Source organism: Chanodichthys erythropterus, chromosome 11 (genome assembly GCF_024489055.1).
Source record: "Chanodichthys erythropterus isolate Z2021 chromosome 11, ASM2448905v1, whole genome shotgun sequence".
In the NCBI taxonomy this organism is placed as follows: domain Eukaryota; kingdom Metazoa; phylum Chordata; class Actinopteri; order Cypriniformes; family Xenocyprididae; genus Chanodichthys; species Chanodichthys erythropterus.
Window position 1 is genome coordinate 19,208,966 of NC_090231.1, and position 18,010 is coordinate 19,226,975.

Consider the following 18,010-nt stretch of genomic DNA (forward strand, 5'->3'; position numbering starts at 1 on the left):
GCAGTGCATGCTGGGAGTTTTGTACTATGCTGGCATTTAGCATGCATTGCAACATTAAACTTTTGGATGTCACCATTGTTGAGATTCATATTCTGATTGTTGTTGATGTCTCTGCTGTGCAAGTTAAGCAGGAGCTCAAAATATTTTATGCATTATAAGGACTTATATATTCTCCTAAATAACTGATTACTTGTTCATACGCTGTTGAATCACGGATATAGTACAATTAATAAAGATAAATTACCCATTAAATCAAAGACTAGACACAGAAATAGATCAGTGAATTAGACAAGTCCAAGATGATTACAGAATCATCACAACAGCCAAACACCTGATCAGCTTTATGTTGGCCTTTTCCTGCCATAACAAATGTGTTTTATAAACACTCAGTTACAGCAGCCAGAGAAAGCTAATGTAAAAGAGTCAAGAGCCCAACTAAAGGTGACTGCAAACTTCAATAAATTTTTATTTTCAATAAAACATCAACATCCATATCTGTTAATTCTCAACAAGAACTTCCGTACATGTATGACAAAAATAATGTCAAACTGGTTTGACACTGAAGTCAGTTGTAGTTCTTGTGTTTCTGCTCGTGTCATTTTTCTGGTCTTGTTTCTCTGTCCTTCAGTGATTCTGCTTATCATGTGTTCATAAAGTTTCTGAATTCACTCACTTCTTTTCATTCACTCACTCTGTCAAGTGGACTATATTTGTGAACTAATGTATAGGGAATAGTGAATGAGGGTATAGGGTGTGATTTAGAACACAGCCTCTGAGTGCTGACTTTGAGCATTGTTAACTCACAGTATATTCCTGTAGGCTATTTTCTCGAAGATGACAAATATTACCCAGAATGCAGTGTTTTCTACAGGATATTACTGTTTTAATGGAAAATGGTTTGTTACTGTCAGAATTTGGCTGTTTTTCTACAGCAAGGTCTAACAGTGCACTTATGTGTAATTACAGTGTACTTACCTAAGAAAGTACTAGGTAATATAAGGTAACAACATGGGTTGAGGTTAAGTTTAGGGATAGGTTCAGGGTTAGTACCTAGTTATTGTAATTACTATAATAATTAGGCTACATATGTACATGGGGAACAAGACTGTAAAATAAGTTCTAACCTAACTGTTGTTAGCCTCAAACTCACAATAGCTTGTTTTATGCATTTGATATACTAAAGCTTTAGTAAATAATATACTCTTCATCCCTTGCAGGACTAAGATTTTCACTCATATTTTAATCATGCAATTGATCAAAGGGGACTGGTATATTTTCAGTTTAGATGCCATGTTTTGCACAATAAAATAGGCTATAATAAAAAGCACTGATTAAATAATGTATTAAAACCTTTGTTAAGCCTGCTTCCATAATTATTTGTCAGTGTTTTTCCTGAACAACAAGTGACTGACTCTTGACACGAATTCTCAGACAATATTTATCTTTGTATGTATCTAACATTACGTTTAAATATGTATTTAATCGTTCCCGCGGCAACGTATGATTCCGATAAAACAATTTTAATATAATAATTAAATGGTTTAAAATGTTCTAACATTGTTTTATTCATACCTTACCTCTTCAGCCTTTCTCTCCGGATAGGCGTGAAGTAGTGGGCGGTGACGCACCGATGAGTGGACGAACAGAACTTCTATCCAATCAGAAAGCAGTCGGCAGATTAACGTAATCAACACGGAAGCGGATGTGCTGCTTGAATCTTGCACATTAACGAATCGACAGCGTGTAGCATCCCAGTTATTTGTATTTGTAGCAGAATCAGTGAAAACAGTTGTGATTTTACGTGTGTGAGACACCGAGGCACGTTGATTCCGTTATCATGGAGCTGCTGACAGATGCACTGTTTTGGATCGGTGCTGTCACTGTGGCCTGGGTGACGGTGTGCACTCTGTGGAGACTGCTTAACGGGATTCGTGTGTGGATTGTGGGGAATGGAAATTTAATGAGGGCATCCAAACTCGGGAAATGGGCAGGTTGGTACACACACTGCACTGACAATAATCAGGCAAGCTGCTCCAACAATCAGCCACCAGTTACTGTCTGTCATTATGGTAACATGATGGTTTCATTGTCAGGCACTTTATACAACATTTTTTTTTTTTTTTTTTTTTTTGTCTATCAAGATGAGGGCTGGAGTTTAAAATTTTTTCTTTTACTAACTTTTTCTACATGACTTCCACTGATCTAATCCACCTATCCACCTTTGACGTTTCCGGGTTTTTGGCTACGGCTCTGTGTTCGTTATTATTTGAGTAACTTAGATCTTGAATGGAGGCACCACAAGTATTAAAGTGATAACGTTAGTTCACCGAAAATGTAAATTTTATCGTTCACTCACCGTCAAGTTGTTCCAAACCTGTATCAGTTTCTTTCTTCTGTTGAACACAAAATAAGATATTTTAAAGAATGTTGGTATTAATCAGACAGTTGACGGTAGACATTGACTTCCATAGTTTTTTTTTCTTCGTACTATTAAAGAAGTGTCTACCGTCAACTGTTTGGTTACCAATGTTCTTTAAAATATATGTTGTGTTCAGCAGAAAATAGAAACTCATACAGGTTTGGAACAACTTGACAGTAAGTGAATGATGACAACATTTATTTATTTATTTATTTATTTATTTTGAGTGAACTTTCCTTTTTGATTTGCCCTCCAGGAACCACTTATCTAATATAGTGATTGCAGTATAGAAATACAGACATAAATGCAATGTTTAATGAGCGATGTAAAGTGCAGTAATGTTAGTTTTTGGATAAATATTGTGTGGTAAAGACACCATGAAATCAAAAATTCAATTTTGTGTCTATTTGTTTAGTTTATATCTGTTTTACATTATTCATTTTCTGATCAAACCAGACCTAAATTCTGATGACACATCAAATTTTCTGTAGAATAAGAATATCCCTTCCCCTAATAGAGTGCAACAGATGGGCTCTGGAAGAAAAAAAACATTTATTTTCTCCATAGGAAAATTGGATGGTTTTTTTAACCATAACTTATGAATCTTTAAAGACAGACACACTGAGTTTGTTAATCGACTGCTTTTGCTGAAACCATTAGTTTGCATTATTTAAGCTTATTTTTTAAATAATTGTTAACAGTGGGATTCCTGGTGAAAACTACATTATCCACGATTCTGCAAAGAAATCTCCACCAATCAAAAAAATCAAAGCGAGAGAAACGCACACAAACTGGCATATCCACCTACACTATCCCCCTACACTAACCCTAACCCTACCCATCACAGAAAACTTTCTGCATTTTTTGAATTTCAGAAAAACAAACAAATAAAAAAACACAGTTCCTTTTCGATTCTTCACTTATTCTGCGTATGGGAAAAACTCCTTTTTTCTCAGATTACTGAAACCTTTTTCAATAACGCAGTGTAACTGCGCGGCCATGGGTTCAAACTGGGAAACTTTTTGAACCAATGACAGCACGGTGGAGCTGCGTGAGGCTATGGCGATGCAGCGCGCCAAAGCCTGCCAAAATGGGCGGGGTGTCTGGCTGTATAAGCGAGCATTTCGCCATAGGATTTCAGATCTATATCCTTCAGTGACGACGACGCTTCTCTTCGATGGACAACGAGACTGAACGCCTTCGCCTTCTCTCGCCTGCTCACCATGGATCAAGCTCGCTTCTTGCCGTTGAAGAGGCGTCGCAGCGGACCAGCTGAGACTTGCTGATCGCCTGCAGCATCGGCGCCCTCGCAGACTGCCCGCTCTCGAGCCGCCTGCTTTGCCGCTTTCGGTTTTTCAGCGCTTGCCCTGCCGCCATCCAGTGAACATTATAAAGAGCCATTTCCAGCAGTTTTAACCGCTTTTAAAAGAGCAGTTTTCTCTGCTGTTTTCACGGCGTCAGCGACATTGTTGCAAATGTCACACCACGGCTGTGGCACTTGCAGGGCACCTTTGCAACGGGACGATGCGCACAGTGAGTGCGTTTTCTGCCTGGGCGTTTTTTCACTGTGAGAACATGAGTCTGGCCTCTCTGCGCTCACGGATCGCTTTCTTCTCAGAGAGTGGTCCCGCCCCCTGCGCCCTCCCGTTCTCTTCCTCACAGGCTTCTGGGAGGAAACAGCGTGGCAAAGGGGCTCAGCGCCTGGACACGAGTGAGCTCATGCTGGATCAGCCCCTGCATGCCTCATTCTCTCCACACAGAGAGCCATCTCCCGTCTTTTCTGCCACCCAGACCTGCTGAAGTGAACGACATGTTTCATGGTTTCCTTTGGCGGTTCAGAGGACGAGCCGCTTGATGACAGCATATCATTGATGGCTTCTGAAACAGAAGAGTGGGGGGCGTGGTCTTCAGAGTTGCCGCCCTCGGCGCTCTGTGCGAGGGCAGACCAGCCTTCGGCTCATGGTCGAGCGAGGAGGGCCAGCTGCACATCAACTGCCTAGAGATGCTAGCAGTGTGTCGGGCCCTCCAAACCTTCCTATTGGTTGGACAGCATGACGGTGGTGTCCTTTCGTCCAGACGCCTCTATGCGCTGGCAAAGCAGCTCTTGAATTGGCACTGCCCAACCTGCGATCACTTAGAGCATCGCACATACCGGGCAAAATGAACCTGGGAGCAGACATGTTGTCTCGGAGCAATGTCCCCTCAGACAAGTGGACGCTCCACCCCTGGACGGTTCTCAGAATCTGGAAGATCTTCGGGAAGGCAGAGGTCGACGTCTTCGCCTCAGAAGACAACTCTCACTGCCCAGCGTTCTTAGACTAGCTTTCTTAGCCCACGTTCTTAGTCCACGACTAGCTCAGCCTCCTCCTATGCTTTTCCCCCCGTCACTCTGATCCCTCAGGTCATCAGATGAATCAGGGAGGACAAACACAAAGTTCTTCTGGTGGCCCCACTCTGGAGGAACCAGCATTGGTCCTCAGAACTGTTCAGGCTTTCAACGAAAGCCACGTGGCCTATCCCCTTGAGACAGGACCTCCTCTCTCAGGAGAACAGGACAATTTGGCACCCCCAGCTAGAGCTGTGGGCCCTGCACCTTTAGTCCCTCGATGGGAGCCTGTCGACCTCCCTGTGGACGTGCTAAATACCATTTCCCAGGCCAGAGCCTCGTCTACTAGATGCCTCTATGCCCAAAAATGGTCGGACTTCGTTGACTGGTGTACGGCTCGAAACAAAGATCCGGTTGAGTGTGACATGTCTTCGATATTGTCATTTCTCCAAGAGCATCTGGACAAGGGTCTCACGCCTTCCATGCTCAAAGTATATGTGGCAGCGTTTCATGCCCCTATTGCTGGCCAGTCGGTGGGGAGAAACAACTTAGTTGTGCGTTTCTTGAGAAGTTCTAGGAGGCTAAATCCCCCTCGCCCTCTCACAGTACCCACCTGAAACCTCTCCACGGTCCTCAGAGCGCTCAAAGGTCCTCCCTTTGAACTGCTGCGGTCAGCTGACCTTCGGCCCCTATCGCTTAAAACCTCTCTGCTATTGGCTCTTCCATCGGTCAAGCATGTAGGCGACCTGCAGGCCCTCTCCATGAGCCCTGTGTGCCTTGAATTTGGGCTTAATGACTCGAAGGTCATCCTGAAACCCAGGCATGGCTACGTTCCTAAGGTGCTCTCGACTCCGTTCAGAGCGCAGGTAATTACCCACTCAGTGCTACCTCCCCCAGGGGACGAGCGTGAGCTGGATTTACCTTGCGCTGTTAGGGCATTGAGGACATACATCAAGCGTTCCGTGCCTTTTCAGCAGTCGGACCAGCTCTTTATGTGCTTTGGTGGCTGCACCAAGGGGCTTCTGGTCACAAAGCAAAGACTCTCGTGTTGGATTGTGGACACTATCGCTCTGTTACTCCTCTATGGGCCTGGATTGCCCCATAGGAGAACGAGACCACTCCACTAGAGGTATGGCCTCCTCGTGAGCCTGGTCTAGTGGTGTCTCCATTAAAGACGTCTGTGAGGTGGTCCTCACCGACCACGTTTATCAGGTTCTATAACTTAAACGTTCCAGCGTTGCACGCTCTGGTCCTTTCAGCGTGATTTGACAGCTTCTACATAGCCCATTGGTCGTGCTGTTATCTCATGGGAGCCAGCTCCCTCTTAGCATGTGTAACCATGAGGGTACGTTTTGGAGGGCTTTTGGCATGCTGCATCGCCATAGGCTCGCGCAGCTCCGTCATGCCGTCATTGGTTCAAAATGTTTCCCAGTTTGAACCAATGGCCATGCAGTTACACTGCGTTATTGAAAAAGGCTTCAGTAATAAGAGAAAAAAGGAGTTTTTCCCATACGCAGCACTTGTTCCTGTATCTCAGGGAACCGAGGTTACGTACGTTTAGTGTGTTTTTTTTTTTTTTTTTTTTTTAAAGCCATTTGGTTTAGGAAGACACAAGAATTGTCCACCTTTATGTAATACCCATGTCATTATACACATTTGTGTCCTCATAAACCACATATGTCAGATCACACACCACAACTTTTTACCCGCATCGCATGGCTTATATAACACTTTAATAGAGATTTTTCTTTAATCCTTATGTGAAAAAATAAGGTATCGTTGAATAAAATATTGAATATAAATTGTTTAACCTAAAGTTGGCATAAAACGGTTAGTGCTGGGCGGTAAACCAGTTTCAATTCCAAGACCGATATGAATTTTTAAAAACGCCATACCGGTGTGTAGCTGAAACAGCTGCTGTATCTATTCAATGGCCATGAAGAGCGCTATGTAGAGTGACTATTAACTGCATACCCTTCTTACACTAATGGAAACAACTTTATAACACAAAAATAAATAACTCACAAAACTAACTCTTTAATACTGCAAATACCATGTGGAGCCATATAATTTCTGCAATGCAGAAAACACGGATGAAATCAAGGAATCCAGTCACAAATAGAACTTACGGAAAGCGGAAAGTCACAGAATTTGGCCATTTTTGGATGAATAAATAGGTAGGAGAATAAGTAGGGCTGTACAATGAATCAGATATTGATACGGACTAGTGTCTCTGAGCATTAAAGCTCAAAAATTCTGCTGTTGAAATCTGAAGTCTGTATGTTCTGCCGTGTCTGTGTGAGTGAGCGCCACAGTTTCGTATCCTACAACACAAACGCTCATGATGATTTTAGTGTCTGCTGTCTCACTATACATGGAAAGATGAACTTCATCTGCAGAGCTGCTCTTAGAGTCACTTCATTAATATTTCACCATTTAATATGATAAAACTATTGACATTTGTTGTATCATATACAGACAGGAACACAAAAGTCTTCATGACAACCTGTCAAAATAAAAGTTTGGTACAACTTGAAATAACAGAAATAGAAGCTATTACTATTGTACAGTAGAGTGAACTTTTAATATAGATAATGGTAATAATAATTATAATAATTATAATAATATAATACTGTTCATTAAAACACAAAATCAAAGGTCTTCACAGTAACATTATTATTATTATTATTATTATTATTAATTGAATTAAATAATTACATTTTCTTTTAAATACATATTAAACTAAATTGTTAGCTTTGTGAACTGATATACATATATACATTCCCTGTATTACTGACAGTAAAATAAGCCATAATTAATGTCCAGTGAAGAAAAACGTGATATACTGTGAAACCGCCAGAATCTTAAAAAAACCATGATAAAGATTTTTGGTCAAACCGCCCAGCACTAAAACGGGTGGTGGTTTACTATGTGAGTGAAAGGTTGTCCCGCCCTCACACCAGTAAAAATGTCATCAGAGAAGAGAAGAGATGTCATTATAAGAAAGTGGCAAAATTTTTGAGATATTTTTTGAAAAATATGTGCACAGATAAATCATTTATAATAAATTCTGCAATATTCTATAAAAAAAAACAAAAATGGTCCATTTTGATTTTATGGTGACTTTTAAAGATACAGAAGCTCATAGAAACACAAGGACAAGGTCATAAATTAGTTCATCACTCTGGGTCTCAACTGACATGTACTCTGTGACAAAGGGATGAAGGTGATGGTGACCAGTGTGGGTGGGATCTGGAGTTAACCAATGGATAATTCCTTTGACTTTTTAGCAAAGCAGGTAGAGGGATCCTCACACTGACTGTAGTCTTTTTTGCCTTATTGGTACATCTGACTTTTGACCATGGGCTTATCGTACGTGGAGTTCCAAAAGTCCATGATCCTTAAGACTAGTTTAGACCAGTCACCACCAACGTGCTTTGTTCTGATTTTGACCTAAGCTGATATCTAATCAAGTGGCCTCTTTTGTCTGTCATTAATTGTTAAATCATGTTTAATCCCCACTCGTGTATTTGTAAATAATACTTAAATGCCTTTAGTTTTGCCTTTAGACCAATATAAATAAGTGATTCTCAACCTTTTGGACTCAAAGGCCCCCTGCTGTCCAACACAACATTCCAAGGCCATCCCTCATACATAGGCTAAAATATTTCTGGAATATCTTCTGTAATTATGACATATCTTTAGGAAAATATAGGTTTTTATTTAAAGCATTCATAAATATGCCCTTTTAGTTTTCAAAAGAGCATCAGCATATTTTTAAATAATAATAATAAAGTATGAAAGCCAGTAGGGCATGCCACTTGTACGCTATATATCAAATTTGAATTTGAATTAGTTTTGTGTGAAGAACAAATTGAAATTGAAGTTGTTTTTCACTGATAATCTTACTTAACTGAGCTGTTAACATCAGGGATCTGTGATCATTGAGTCAGTGACTTGAACATAAGAATTATCAGGTCACTTTGTAAATGAATCATTCATGACTGGTTTTATAGCCCAAATGGTTAATCAAAAAGATCTAATTCAAAAAGAATGATTTTCACCAAGGAGAGCTAGGGAAGATGTGAATTTGCTAAAATTTGGCCTGTTCTTCACAACTCACTTCTGAAGCCCTACGATAGCTTTGTGTAATTTTTTTTTTTAAGTCAGATCTTTTCAAAGAACTGCTTGATTCATTCAACACACTGATTCAATGGTCCAGTTGCAGCAGTTATTATCTCACTGAAGTTGAAGATTATCAGTGAATAACAACTTAAGTTTTGGCTTGTTCCTAATACAAAGCTGTAGTATGAATTCAAAAGACTTTGAATATAGTGCAGGAATCTTGAGAAAATTTTAATATCCTTTTTGAGGCTTGAAATGTCCAGTCCCTATTAGTTATTCATTAGTAATTGCATGGATTAAAACAAATAATTTCTTCAAAAGAATCCTTTGAAAGCATTTAGGAGTCACGCTTGTATAATACAAGACAGAAAATAAGAAATCTAAAAATATACATAGAAAATACATTGTCTTCATACCAGGTATTGTCCTGTTGGAAGCTTGTTTCCGCCACTAAATAAAATAAAAAAAAAGGTAATTGCAACTTTTTATCTCCCATTTCTGACTTTTTTTTGTTGGAGATTTAAACTCGCAATTTCCGATATAAAGATATAATGAGATATATTATGAGATATAAAGTCGCAATTCTGACTTTTTTTCGCAATTGCAAGAAAAAATTGCAACTTTAAATCTCACAATTCTGACTTTATAACACGCAAATCTGATTCTATATTACGCAATTCTGACTTAATAACACAATTGCGAGTTTGTCGCAATTCTGACTTTATATCTTGCAATTCTGACTTTATATCTTGCAATTCTGACTTTGTTTTGCAATTCTGACTTTATATCTCGCAATTCTGACTTTTTAACTTGTAATTGCGAGCTTAAATCTTGCAATTCTGAGGAAAAAAAGTCAGAATTGTGAGAGAACTCAGAATATATAAACTTTTTTTCTCAGAATTGTGAATTTATATCACCCAATTCTGACTTTACATCATGCAATTCTTACTTTTAAACTCGCAATTGTGAGTTTGTATCTTGTAATTCTGAGAAAAAAGTCCGAATTGTGAGAAGTTGCAATTACCTTTTTTATTTTTTATTTCATGGTGGTAACAAGCTTCCATAGTCCTGGCTAGTTTTGTGAATGAATGCATTTGTTGGCTCAAGGTGTGGTTGGATGTAATTGGCTGACTGAATGAGAGCTGCAATTAGACATTTGAGTTCTCGTGTGTATTTACATCTCTCATGAAGAGCACCCTCAATAACACGTGCCTCGTCTCTGTATTGCATATTATCTCAGTCCATTTAGCTGTATCTTTTAGTGTTGTTCCCTCCTCTTTCTCATGGAACAATGTGCACAGTGCTTCCTCTGCCTCCTTTTTTTTCTCTCTCAATTCCTCTGGTGCTTTTACACTACTCTATATTAATTGAAAAACTGACCAATATATGTTTTATTAACCAGTCGGTTGAAAATTTTACTTAATATAAAGACAGACTTTGAATCCTGGAATATTCTTTAATGAATATGAACTGAAGAAGTGTATCTTTACTCAGCTCACCCATGTCCGCTATAAAATATCTGTGATTTAACTTTATTCCAAGGAATTTGCATGGTACAATGTGTCATTTACTGAGAATTTGAATAAAAAATAGTTGAATGTGCGTACTGCACATACGCAGTCATACGCATTTCTCCACAATGATGTGACATAATTATAAATATTTATGTGATATTTCAGCAAGAAATGTGGTATAGATTGCACTTCCTTTGCTCTCCCCTAATTGAAGGCTTTTCCCCTATTTTACACATTGTTCTGAATGCTTCATTAATAGATATTTATGAATTGCTGTAACTCTACTGTACTGCACACTCGATCGCAGAAGACATTCACATAGTTCTCCCCCTTTCTGAAAATATCTTGCCTCAGGGAAAAATAAATGCATCTCAGTCTATTTTTAGAGCAGCCCATTTTAAAACCGTCCTTTTGAACAGCGCTGCTGATGTGAAGCAAATAAAGCCGTCGAGAGAGGCACGTGGCACCCCATGCTATTTAAAGAAGCATGTTACTGGGAGTGGGGGCCCAGGAGACACTTTGAATCCTCTACTGCGGCATCCAATGAGGAGGGAGGATCCCGGTCTGCGGACGGAGATGGGTGTGCTATTACATAACACTGCAAACATGGGAACATCCAAGGGCAGTGAGGGATGGCACTTTTGTTTTTCTCAAAGTTTTGGTTGTAGGCTTGTTGAAGAACAATGCCTACTTGTTACAAAAAAGTAAACTGTCGCTTGAGCTATGCTGTTAATGAACAAATTCATCGGAAATTGTTAAACCTGCAATGATTACGGCGGTATATGTGAAACATAACAAAAACAAATCCATTATTGACGGCAGTTAGCAGTCAGGGTCCTTGTGTACCCTTTATTTTAAAGCTTCATCCGTGTCAGTTCACTAAACAGTTGGCTATTGTGTGACATGCAGCTGCAGTAAATACCGCATCAAATGCACAGGGCTCTGTGTGGATGTGCGGCTGCATGTACGGCCTGGTCCGTGAGCCCGGGGAGGAGGAGTGCAGTGCATGTGATGCCGGGGGAAGCTGAGGCTCGTTTGTATTCAAGTGCTGCAGCTGTTCCAGACGAGGCTGCAGTGCCTGCCTGGTATTTTTAATCTCCTGTTCTTTTTTTAGCCTTCAGAATATTTAGCAGCAGTAGCAGCATCAGTGTGCGCTGTGAGGGGGCGTCTTCACTCTTATAAGATCATTTCTCAGTTGACCAGACTCCAGCATTTAATCTTTTGATGTATAGCTCGAGAAGGTTGACGAAAAACACTTTTTTTTTTTTCATGCTTGTGATAACCTGCCAGTTACGAATGTGAAATTAACAAGGGGTGTTTCCCTGACGCCACCTCGCATGTTCACAAAGCTGAAATGCTTCTCCGGGTTTTTTAGTGAAGATGTATTTTGCGGTTTTCTCTGTTTTTCATATGGCAGATGGGAAGGGGCTGTGTCTGACTAATGTACAGTTATTATGATAAATTAATTCACTGGGCTGGTTAACGTCATTGTTTAGCTATATACTTTAAAAATAACTTGAATTCCACTGACCCAAATTCCTCATCGCCAGGTTTGGCATCACTTTCTGAAGATTTTTCTCTGACATTTTCTAACAGATGATGCTCAAATTCACCATCAATCTGTGAATGTTTTCACTCAGATGCTTAGTATTTAATATTTAATATTGTGCCAGATTTTTAGAAAGTAAGCCAGATAGTGCTGCTACCCTTTTATTGGATGAAGGTTGGTTGGGTTGCATTTTTTCAGTCTTTTTTCCACAAAATGTAATTGAGGTGAAAATGTTAATTTGTCAGTAAACAAAAAAAGTAACTATTAAATAAACTACTGTTTTGATTTTTTTTTTCAGCAAGGATGCATTAAATTGATCAAAAGTGACAGTAAAGACATTTTATAATGTTACACAAGATTTTCGTTTCAAATAAATGCTGATCATGTGAATTTTCTGTTCATCAAAGAATCCCGGTTTCGACAAAAATATTAAGCAGCACAACTTTTCAACTTTGATGATAATAATAATAATAATAAGAAATATTTCTGCATAATGATGCTGAAAATCCATTTCTGCCATCACAAGAATAAATTCAGTGATCCAGTATATTAAAATAGAAAATGGTTATTTTAAATTATAATAATATTTCACAATATTACTGTTTTTACTGTGGTGTTATTGAAATTAAATTACATTTAAATGGATAGTTCACCCAAAAATAATAACAGATTTTTCATTTTTGGGTGAACTATCCCTTTAACTGCATGTAAGCAAGTAAGACCTTGACTGGAACGTTCCAGATCTTATATTAAGCTGTTTGTGTTCATGTTTATGAACTGTAATGCATCAGTTTGTTTTTTCTTAAAAGCATTGCCTGCATTTAGATGAAGGACAAGGTTATTTTGCTGTTATAAAACTCTAAACATGTCAAAGCCTTAAAATGCAAGACAACCAAACATTGGATATAGTTCTTAACTCTACTCAAATTAAGATATTTTTACACCTTTTCTGCAGGCCTGATGTGAACAGAAGTGTTTTTTTTTTTTTTTTTTTTGGATGTCTAGTTAAACTGTAAAGTACAGAGACACAACAGCGCTAAACACGTGAGGTCTTTTTACTAAGCAGAGTTTTTCTGAATAAGACTCCCATTCATTCACATTTCCAGCATGTGTTGTGGACATTGCTCAGGGTGTGTTATGAGATGGAGGCAGTTCGCCATACAGCAGCATTCATACAAAATTTCACTCTCTCTGTCCTCACCTAGCAGTACACGCTCGGAGCGTTTCGTCCCAACCAGTGTTTTTTCCCCCTCCGTTCATGTGGAGTAATGTATTGTAAATGTGCTTAAAAATAACTGGGAAATGGTTCCCTTGCCTCTAACTGTGTGCCGCCCCCTCCCAACTGTACTCTCCGTTAGCCGCTTGCCTTTCACTCTTCCCTTTCTATTTTTAACTGCCCCCAGGATCAGTCCTCATTCGCTCCTCCCTTGCGCTGTCTTATTGTTCGTCATCCACCCCTCCCTCTCCACACTCTCTTGTGTTACTCCAGCCGGTGCATGCGGGCTGCCCATGTAAATCTTTAATCAGTGCTGGCATCTCTGACACCAAAGATGCCAGGCTAAAGGGTGGGGATGTGTGTCCTGTGTCCTTGATGCCCAGTGAAGAGGGAACCTTGCATGAATTCAAGCTTTTCTGCTCTTTCTATAAATGTAAAGCCGTTTCCCTCTTTGGTTGCCTTCAAGCTATTTTTACAGAAGTGAACCATGTATGGGGGGTGACAGAGCCTGTTGTCTAGGTGAAACCAGGACAAATAGAGAATAGAGGTTCCAAAAGGGGTTTTCACAGCAATGCTATAGAAGAACCTTTTAGTGAACAGTTCCTGAAAGAACCATTTTTTTGCATTATTATTTAGGTGAAGGACATTTTAATATTCTAAAGAACCTTTTTCCACTATAAAGAACCTTTTGTTCAATAAAAAGGTTTTATGGATGTTAAATGTTCTTCATGGAGCCAATAAAGAACCTTTATTTTTCAGAGTGTATGCTTCCATGAAGATCCTTTATGATCCATTTCATTCCACAAAATGTTCTTTATACTGGAAAAAGGTTCTTTACAGTCTTAAAAATAAAGGTTCAAATAGTGGTTTTCACAGTAATGCCACAGAACAACCATTTTGGGTTCCCTAAAGAACCTTCCACTGAAAGATCCTTTTTTATCTTAGTTGAAGAACATTTAATAATCTGAAGAACCTCCTTCCACTATAAAGAACATTTTGTGCAATTGAAGGGTTCTATGGATGTTAAATGTTCTTCATGGAAGAACTTTTAGGTTAAAGAGTGTAGATTATAAAACGTTCTTCACACACAAAAAAGGTTCTTTAAGGAGCTGTTTACTGAAAGGTTTGGGGAACCCATAATGATTGTCAATGGCATCACTGCTTTAGACATAAGTTGAGGTTTAGTGCGATTATTTACATTCTCCCTTCAGTAACTTCCTTCTGACTCTTCTGTCTTTTTCCCTATAGTTGTGACTGGGGCCACCGATGGAATCGGAAAAGCCTATGCGGAGGAGGTAAGAATCCTCAGGTTTTGTCCCCCCCCCCCCATCTCTTCACGGAAATCACAATGAGTCATCAGAGTACAGGTCTCAGTTCAGGGAGAACTCCGTTCTTAAAGGTTTGCTTTATACAGTCGTCAAACCGGCAAGTTGAGCTGCACGATTAACCGTTAAAAGATCACAATCTCAATTCAGAAGCCCACGTGATCTAATTGCTAAATGATGACAATTCGCCCATGTCTGTTATACCTTTGACAAAATCACACTGGATCATTTAAATCTGTGTTGGCGCTGCCTCTTACCAAGAGAAAGCAGCTTTATAGGTATGAAACGGCTTTACAAACAGTCTTTTCAACCACACAGTATTGTAATTTCTGTGTTAGAAATATTCATGTTCAAGTACTGGGATAAAAATTTATAGTTTGGATATAAACACTGATGTCTCTGTACTGTCTCACTGCTGACCTTGATGGACAAAAGGGGACCTTTAGAGTAGGATCCTTTGTACAGAAATATGGATAGAAATGTATGTTAATTGTGAATGATAATGTAATTAGGATCTAATCAGTTGAAATGTTTAATAATATATAATTAAAATAATGATATAAGAATAATATTGTATAGTTATAATGTTAAATGTTTCTGATTCTGTGCAGCTGGCTCGACAAGGTTTTGCTATAGTTCTCATCAGCCGTACTCAAGAGAAGCTGGATGAAGTGTCCAAAGATATCGGTAGGTGTCTGCTTCGACCTGTGTGAAAAGCTAACAGGATGATTTTTTTTTTGTGTGTGTGTGTAAACCATAATGTTTTCTTAGACTCTTAGATATCACCGCTTTATGTCACGTCAAAATCAAACTTGAAATGGCCTGAAAACATGATGACGGTGAGCGTTTTTTTAGTGAGCAATCAGCTTGGTGAAATTAAAGCTGCATCTTTGTGTCTGTGACCAATGTTTAAAAATAAGTTGACTATTAAAAAAAACAGCTTAACATCAGTTCACAAATAAAATACATAGTTACTGCCTTTAGTTATTATTTTGGATTACATGTAAAAATGCTCAAAACACTAGCTTGATGATTTATACTTGCTTTTAATAAATGGAACATTATTTACATTTTTACTGTGAAAATACAAAATAAAATTGTATCTGTTTCTTTTTTTATGTAATGTTAATTTTACAACATTAAGTATAAGCATGGGACATGAGTGTTTTGCAATACAATAAGTACATTGTACCTTACATTTATTTTTTGATGTAAGTACACCTAATATAAGATGTATTTTCATCATTTACATTTTTTATATGTATAATCCAATGTTGATTGTGTTGATTGTATTCTTTATATTACTGGCACTGCGAGAACAAAGCAAAAAGCAAGGGTCTCTTAGTATGGCATCATTGCATGAATGGAGCGGCAGTGGCTGAATCGCAAATGCCCCCCATTCATTTTTTCTTGTCCTTTGGTTGGCTAACTCCTGGTCTGAGGAGGATGGCATGATTTGGAGCATGCACACACGTGTGTGCACCCATGTGTGGCAAATATGCGTTTGTGTTTGCTTGTGTGCAGAGGACCTGTGGGGTACCTATTCGTTTGTGTGTGTGTGTGTGGAGTCGTGATAAGAGAGTGCTGCTCCTGTTTGTGAGGCAGTGAGTGTCTCCCTCTGCTAAATGAATGTGGATGTTAATGAGCTGAGTTATTTTTAGCTCCGTGTTGAAAGGCAGGCATTCTGCCAATTGAGCTGCCTGGCTGCTGCAGCAGAGCGCGACTTCACAGATGGAGGTGGATCCTTGAGATGTCATGGCGGGAATGAGAGAGAGAAAGAGAGAGAGAGTGAGAGAGAGAATCGAATGGAGGAAATCAGCCCAGTGACCTCCACTGAACACTTTTCATCAGACATTTGACAAAAGTGTTGGACATAATGACTCTTTACATGTGTGGTGTAGTCTTCCAAATGGACAGGACTTCTGGTGTATATTGGTGATTGACCAATGTTTATGTTAGCATTTATTATGTTCAAACATTTGTACTTACAATGTAGTTACCCAAGAAATGACTGGTTACTACATGGGTTAAGGTTAGATGGGTAAAAGGATTAGTTCACTTTCAAATAAAATTTTCCTGATGATTTGCTCACCCCCATGTCATCCAAGATGTCCATGTCCTTCTTTCTTCAGTCGAAAAGACATTTTTGATGAAAACATTCCAGGATTATTCTCCTTTTATAGTGGACTTCAATGGCCTCCAAATGGTTGAAGGTCAAAATTAGTTTCAGTTCAGCTTCAAAGGGCTTTAAACGATACCAGACGAGGAATAAGGGTCTTATCCATCGAAACGATCGGTCATTTTCAAAAAAAAAATTTTTTTTAAATGTATATGCTTTATATAAACAAATGATCGCCTTCCAAGTGGTTCCGCCAAAACCGCACTTTCGTATTCTTCAAAAAGCTTACGCTCTATGTCCTACGCATTCCCTATTCTACTTATGGAACGAACGCAGCGCCAGTTCCATTTTTTCCATAAGTAGACTAGGGAAGGTGTAGCTGAAGCTTTGAAGCACCTTTAACCGTTTGGAGGCCATTGAAGTCCACTATGAGGAGAATAATCCTGGAATGTTTTCATCAAAAACCTTCATTTCTTTTTGACTGAAGAAAGAAGGACATGGACATCTCGGATGACATGGGGATGAGGAAATTATCAGGGGAAAGGCACTATTTTCAAGATGTGTGATTATTTGCTCCGCTACCCATTTTTCAGCAAATTTCGACATTACAGGAAGAATACTTATTGGTCTATAATTACTCATTTCTGTATAGCTTCCAGATTTATGAACCTGAGTAATTACTCCAAACTTCCATGCAGAGGGAAAAATTCCTTGTGCTATCGATAGATTAATAATCTGAGTTAGTGGTCCGGTAAATAATTCTTTATAAGTTTTTAAGAAAAGAGTATCTAATCCATATCTATCTTTAGCTGTTCAATTTTTTTTTAAGTGAACTAATTCTATCAACTTCTCTATTTGACACCTGCTTAAGAATAAACTTGGACAAGACACCATCCATCGATGCAATACATGGAATATCTAGACAAATAGACTTAGTAAGAACACTTATTACATCTACAAAATGAAAAAAGTATTTGCTATCATAGCATAATCACTAATTCGTTTTCCTTCTATCTCTATTTATTTATTTATTTATTTATTCTTTTTTACATTTTCCTGTTAATTTTTTACATTTTCCCATATGAATTTAGTTGATATGGGAAAAAATTCCATGCTTTTCTAGTCTGATGGCTAAACCGCTTCTTTGTCAGTTTTCTTACTACCAAGGATAAATTATGATCTGGCAATCCTGTAATCATATTAAGTCTTAAGTACATGATCAGGTTTATTTGTAAAAATTAAATCAGTTTGTGTTTTAGACGATCGAGCTATTCTTGTGGGTCCTTTTACAAGCTGCTTTAGATCAATTTTCAATTTCTTATCTAACCAGTTTACATTTAAGTCTCCAATTAGAATAACTTCTTTGTTGAAATCACATAATTTAAGAAGCTTATATAATTTATCATAAAATTAATTT

The 18,010-nt window shown here is 38.6% G+C and overlaps 1 protein-coding gene across 1 annotated transcript in view; it reads left to right on the plus strand.

The window, feature by feature from the left end:
* Positions 1–1,689: 1,689 nt before the first annotated feature.
* The window catches only part of hsd17b12b (hydroxysteroid (17-beta) dehydrogenase 12b), a 25,801-nt gene continuing 9,480 nt past the window's right edge, over positions 1,690–18,010 (plus strand). Inside the window, exons 1-3 of the mRNA XM_067400538.1 lie at positions 1,690–1,991; positions 14,398–14,444; positions 15,086–15,161. Of these exons, the coding sequence (XP_067256639.1) occupies positions 1,838–1,991; positions 14,398–14,444; positions 15,086–15,161 (277 nt within the window). The 5' untranslated portion in view covers positions 1,690–1,837. The remainder of the gene's footprint in view (positions 1,992–14,397; positions 14,445–15,085; positions 15,162–18,010) is intronic.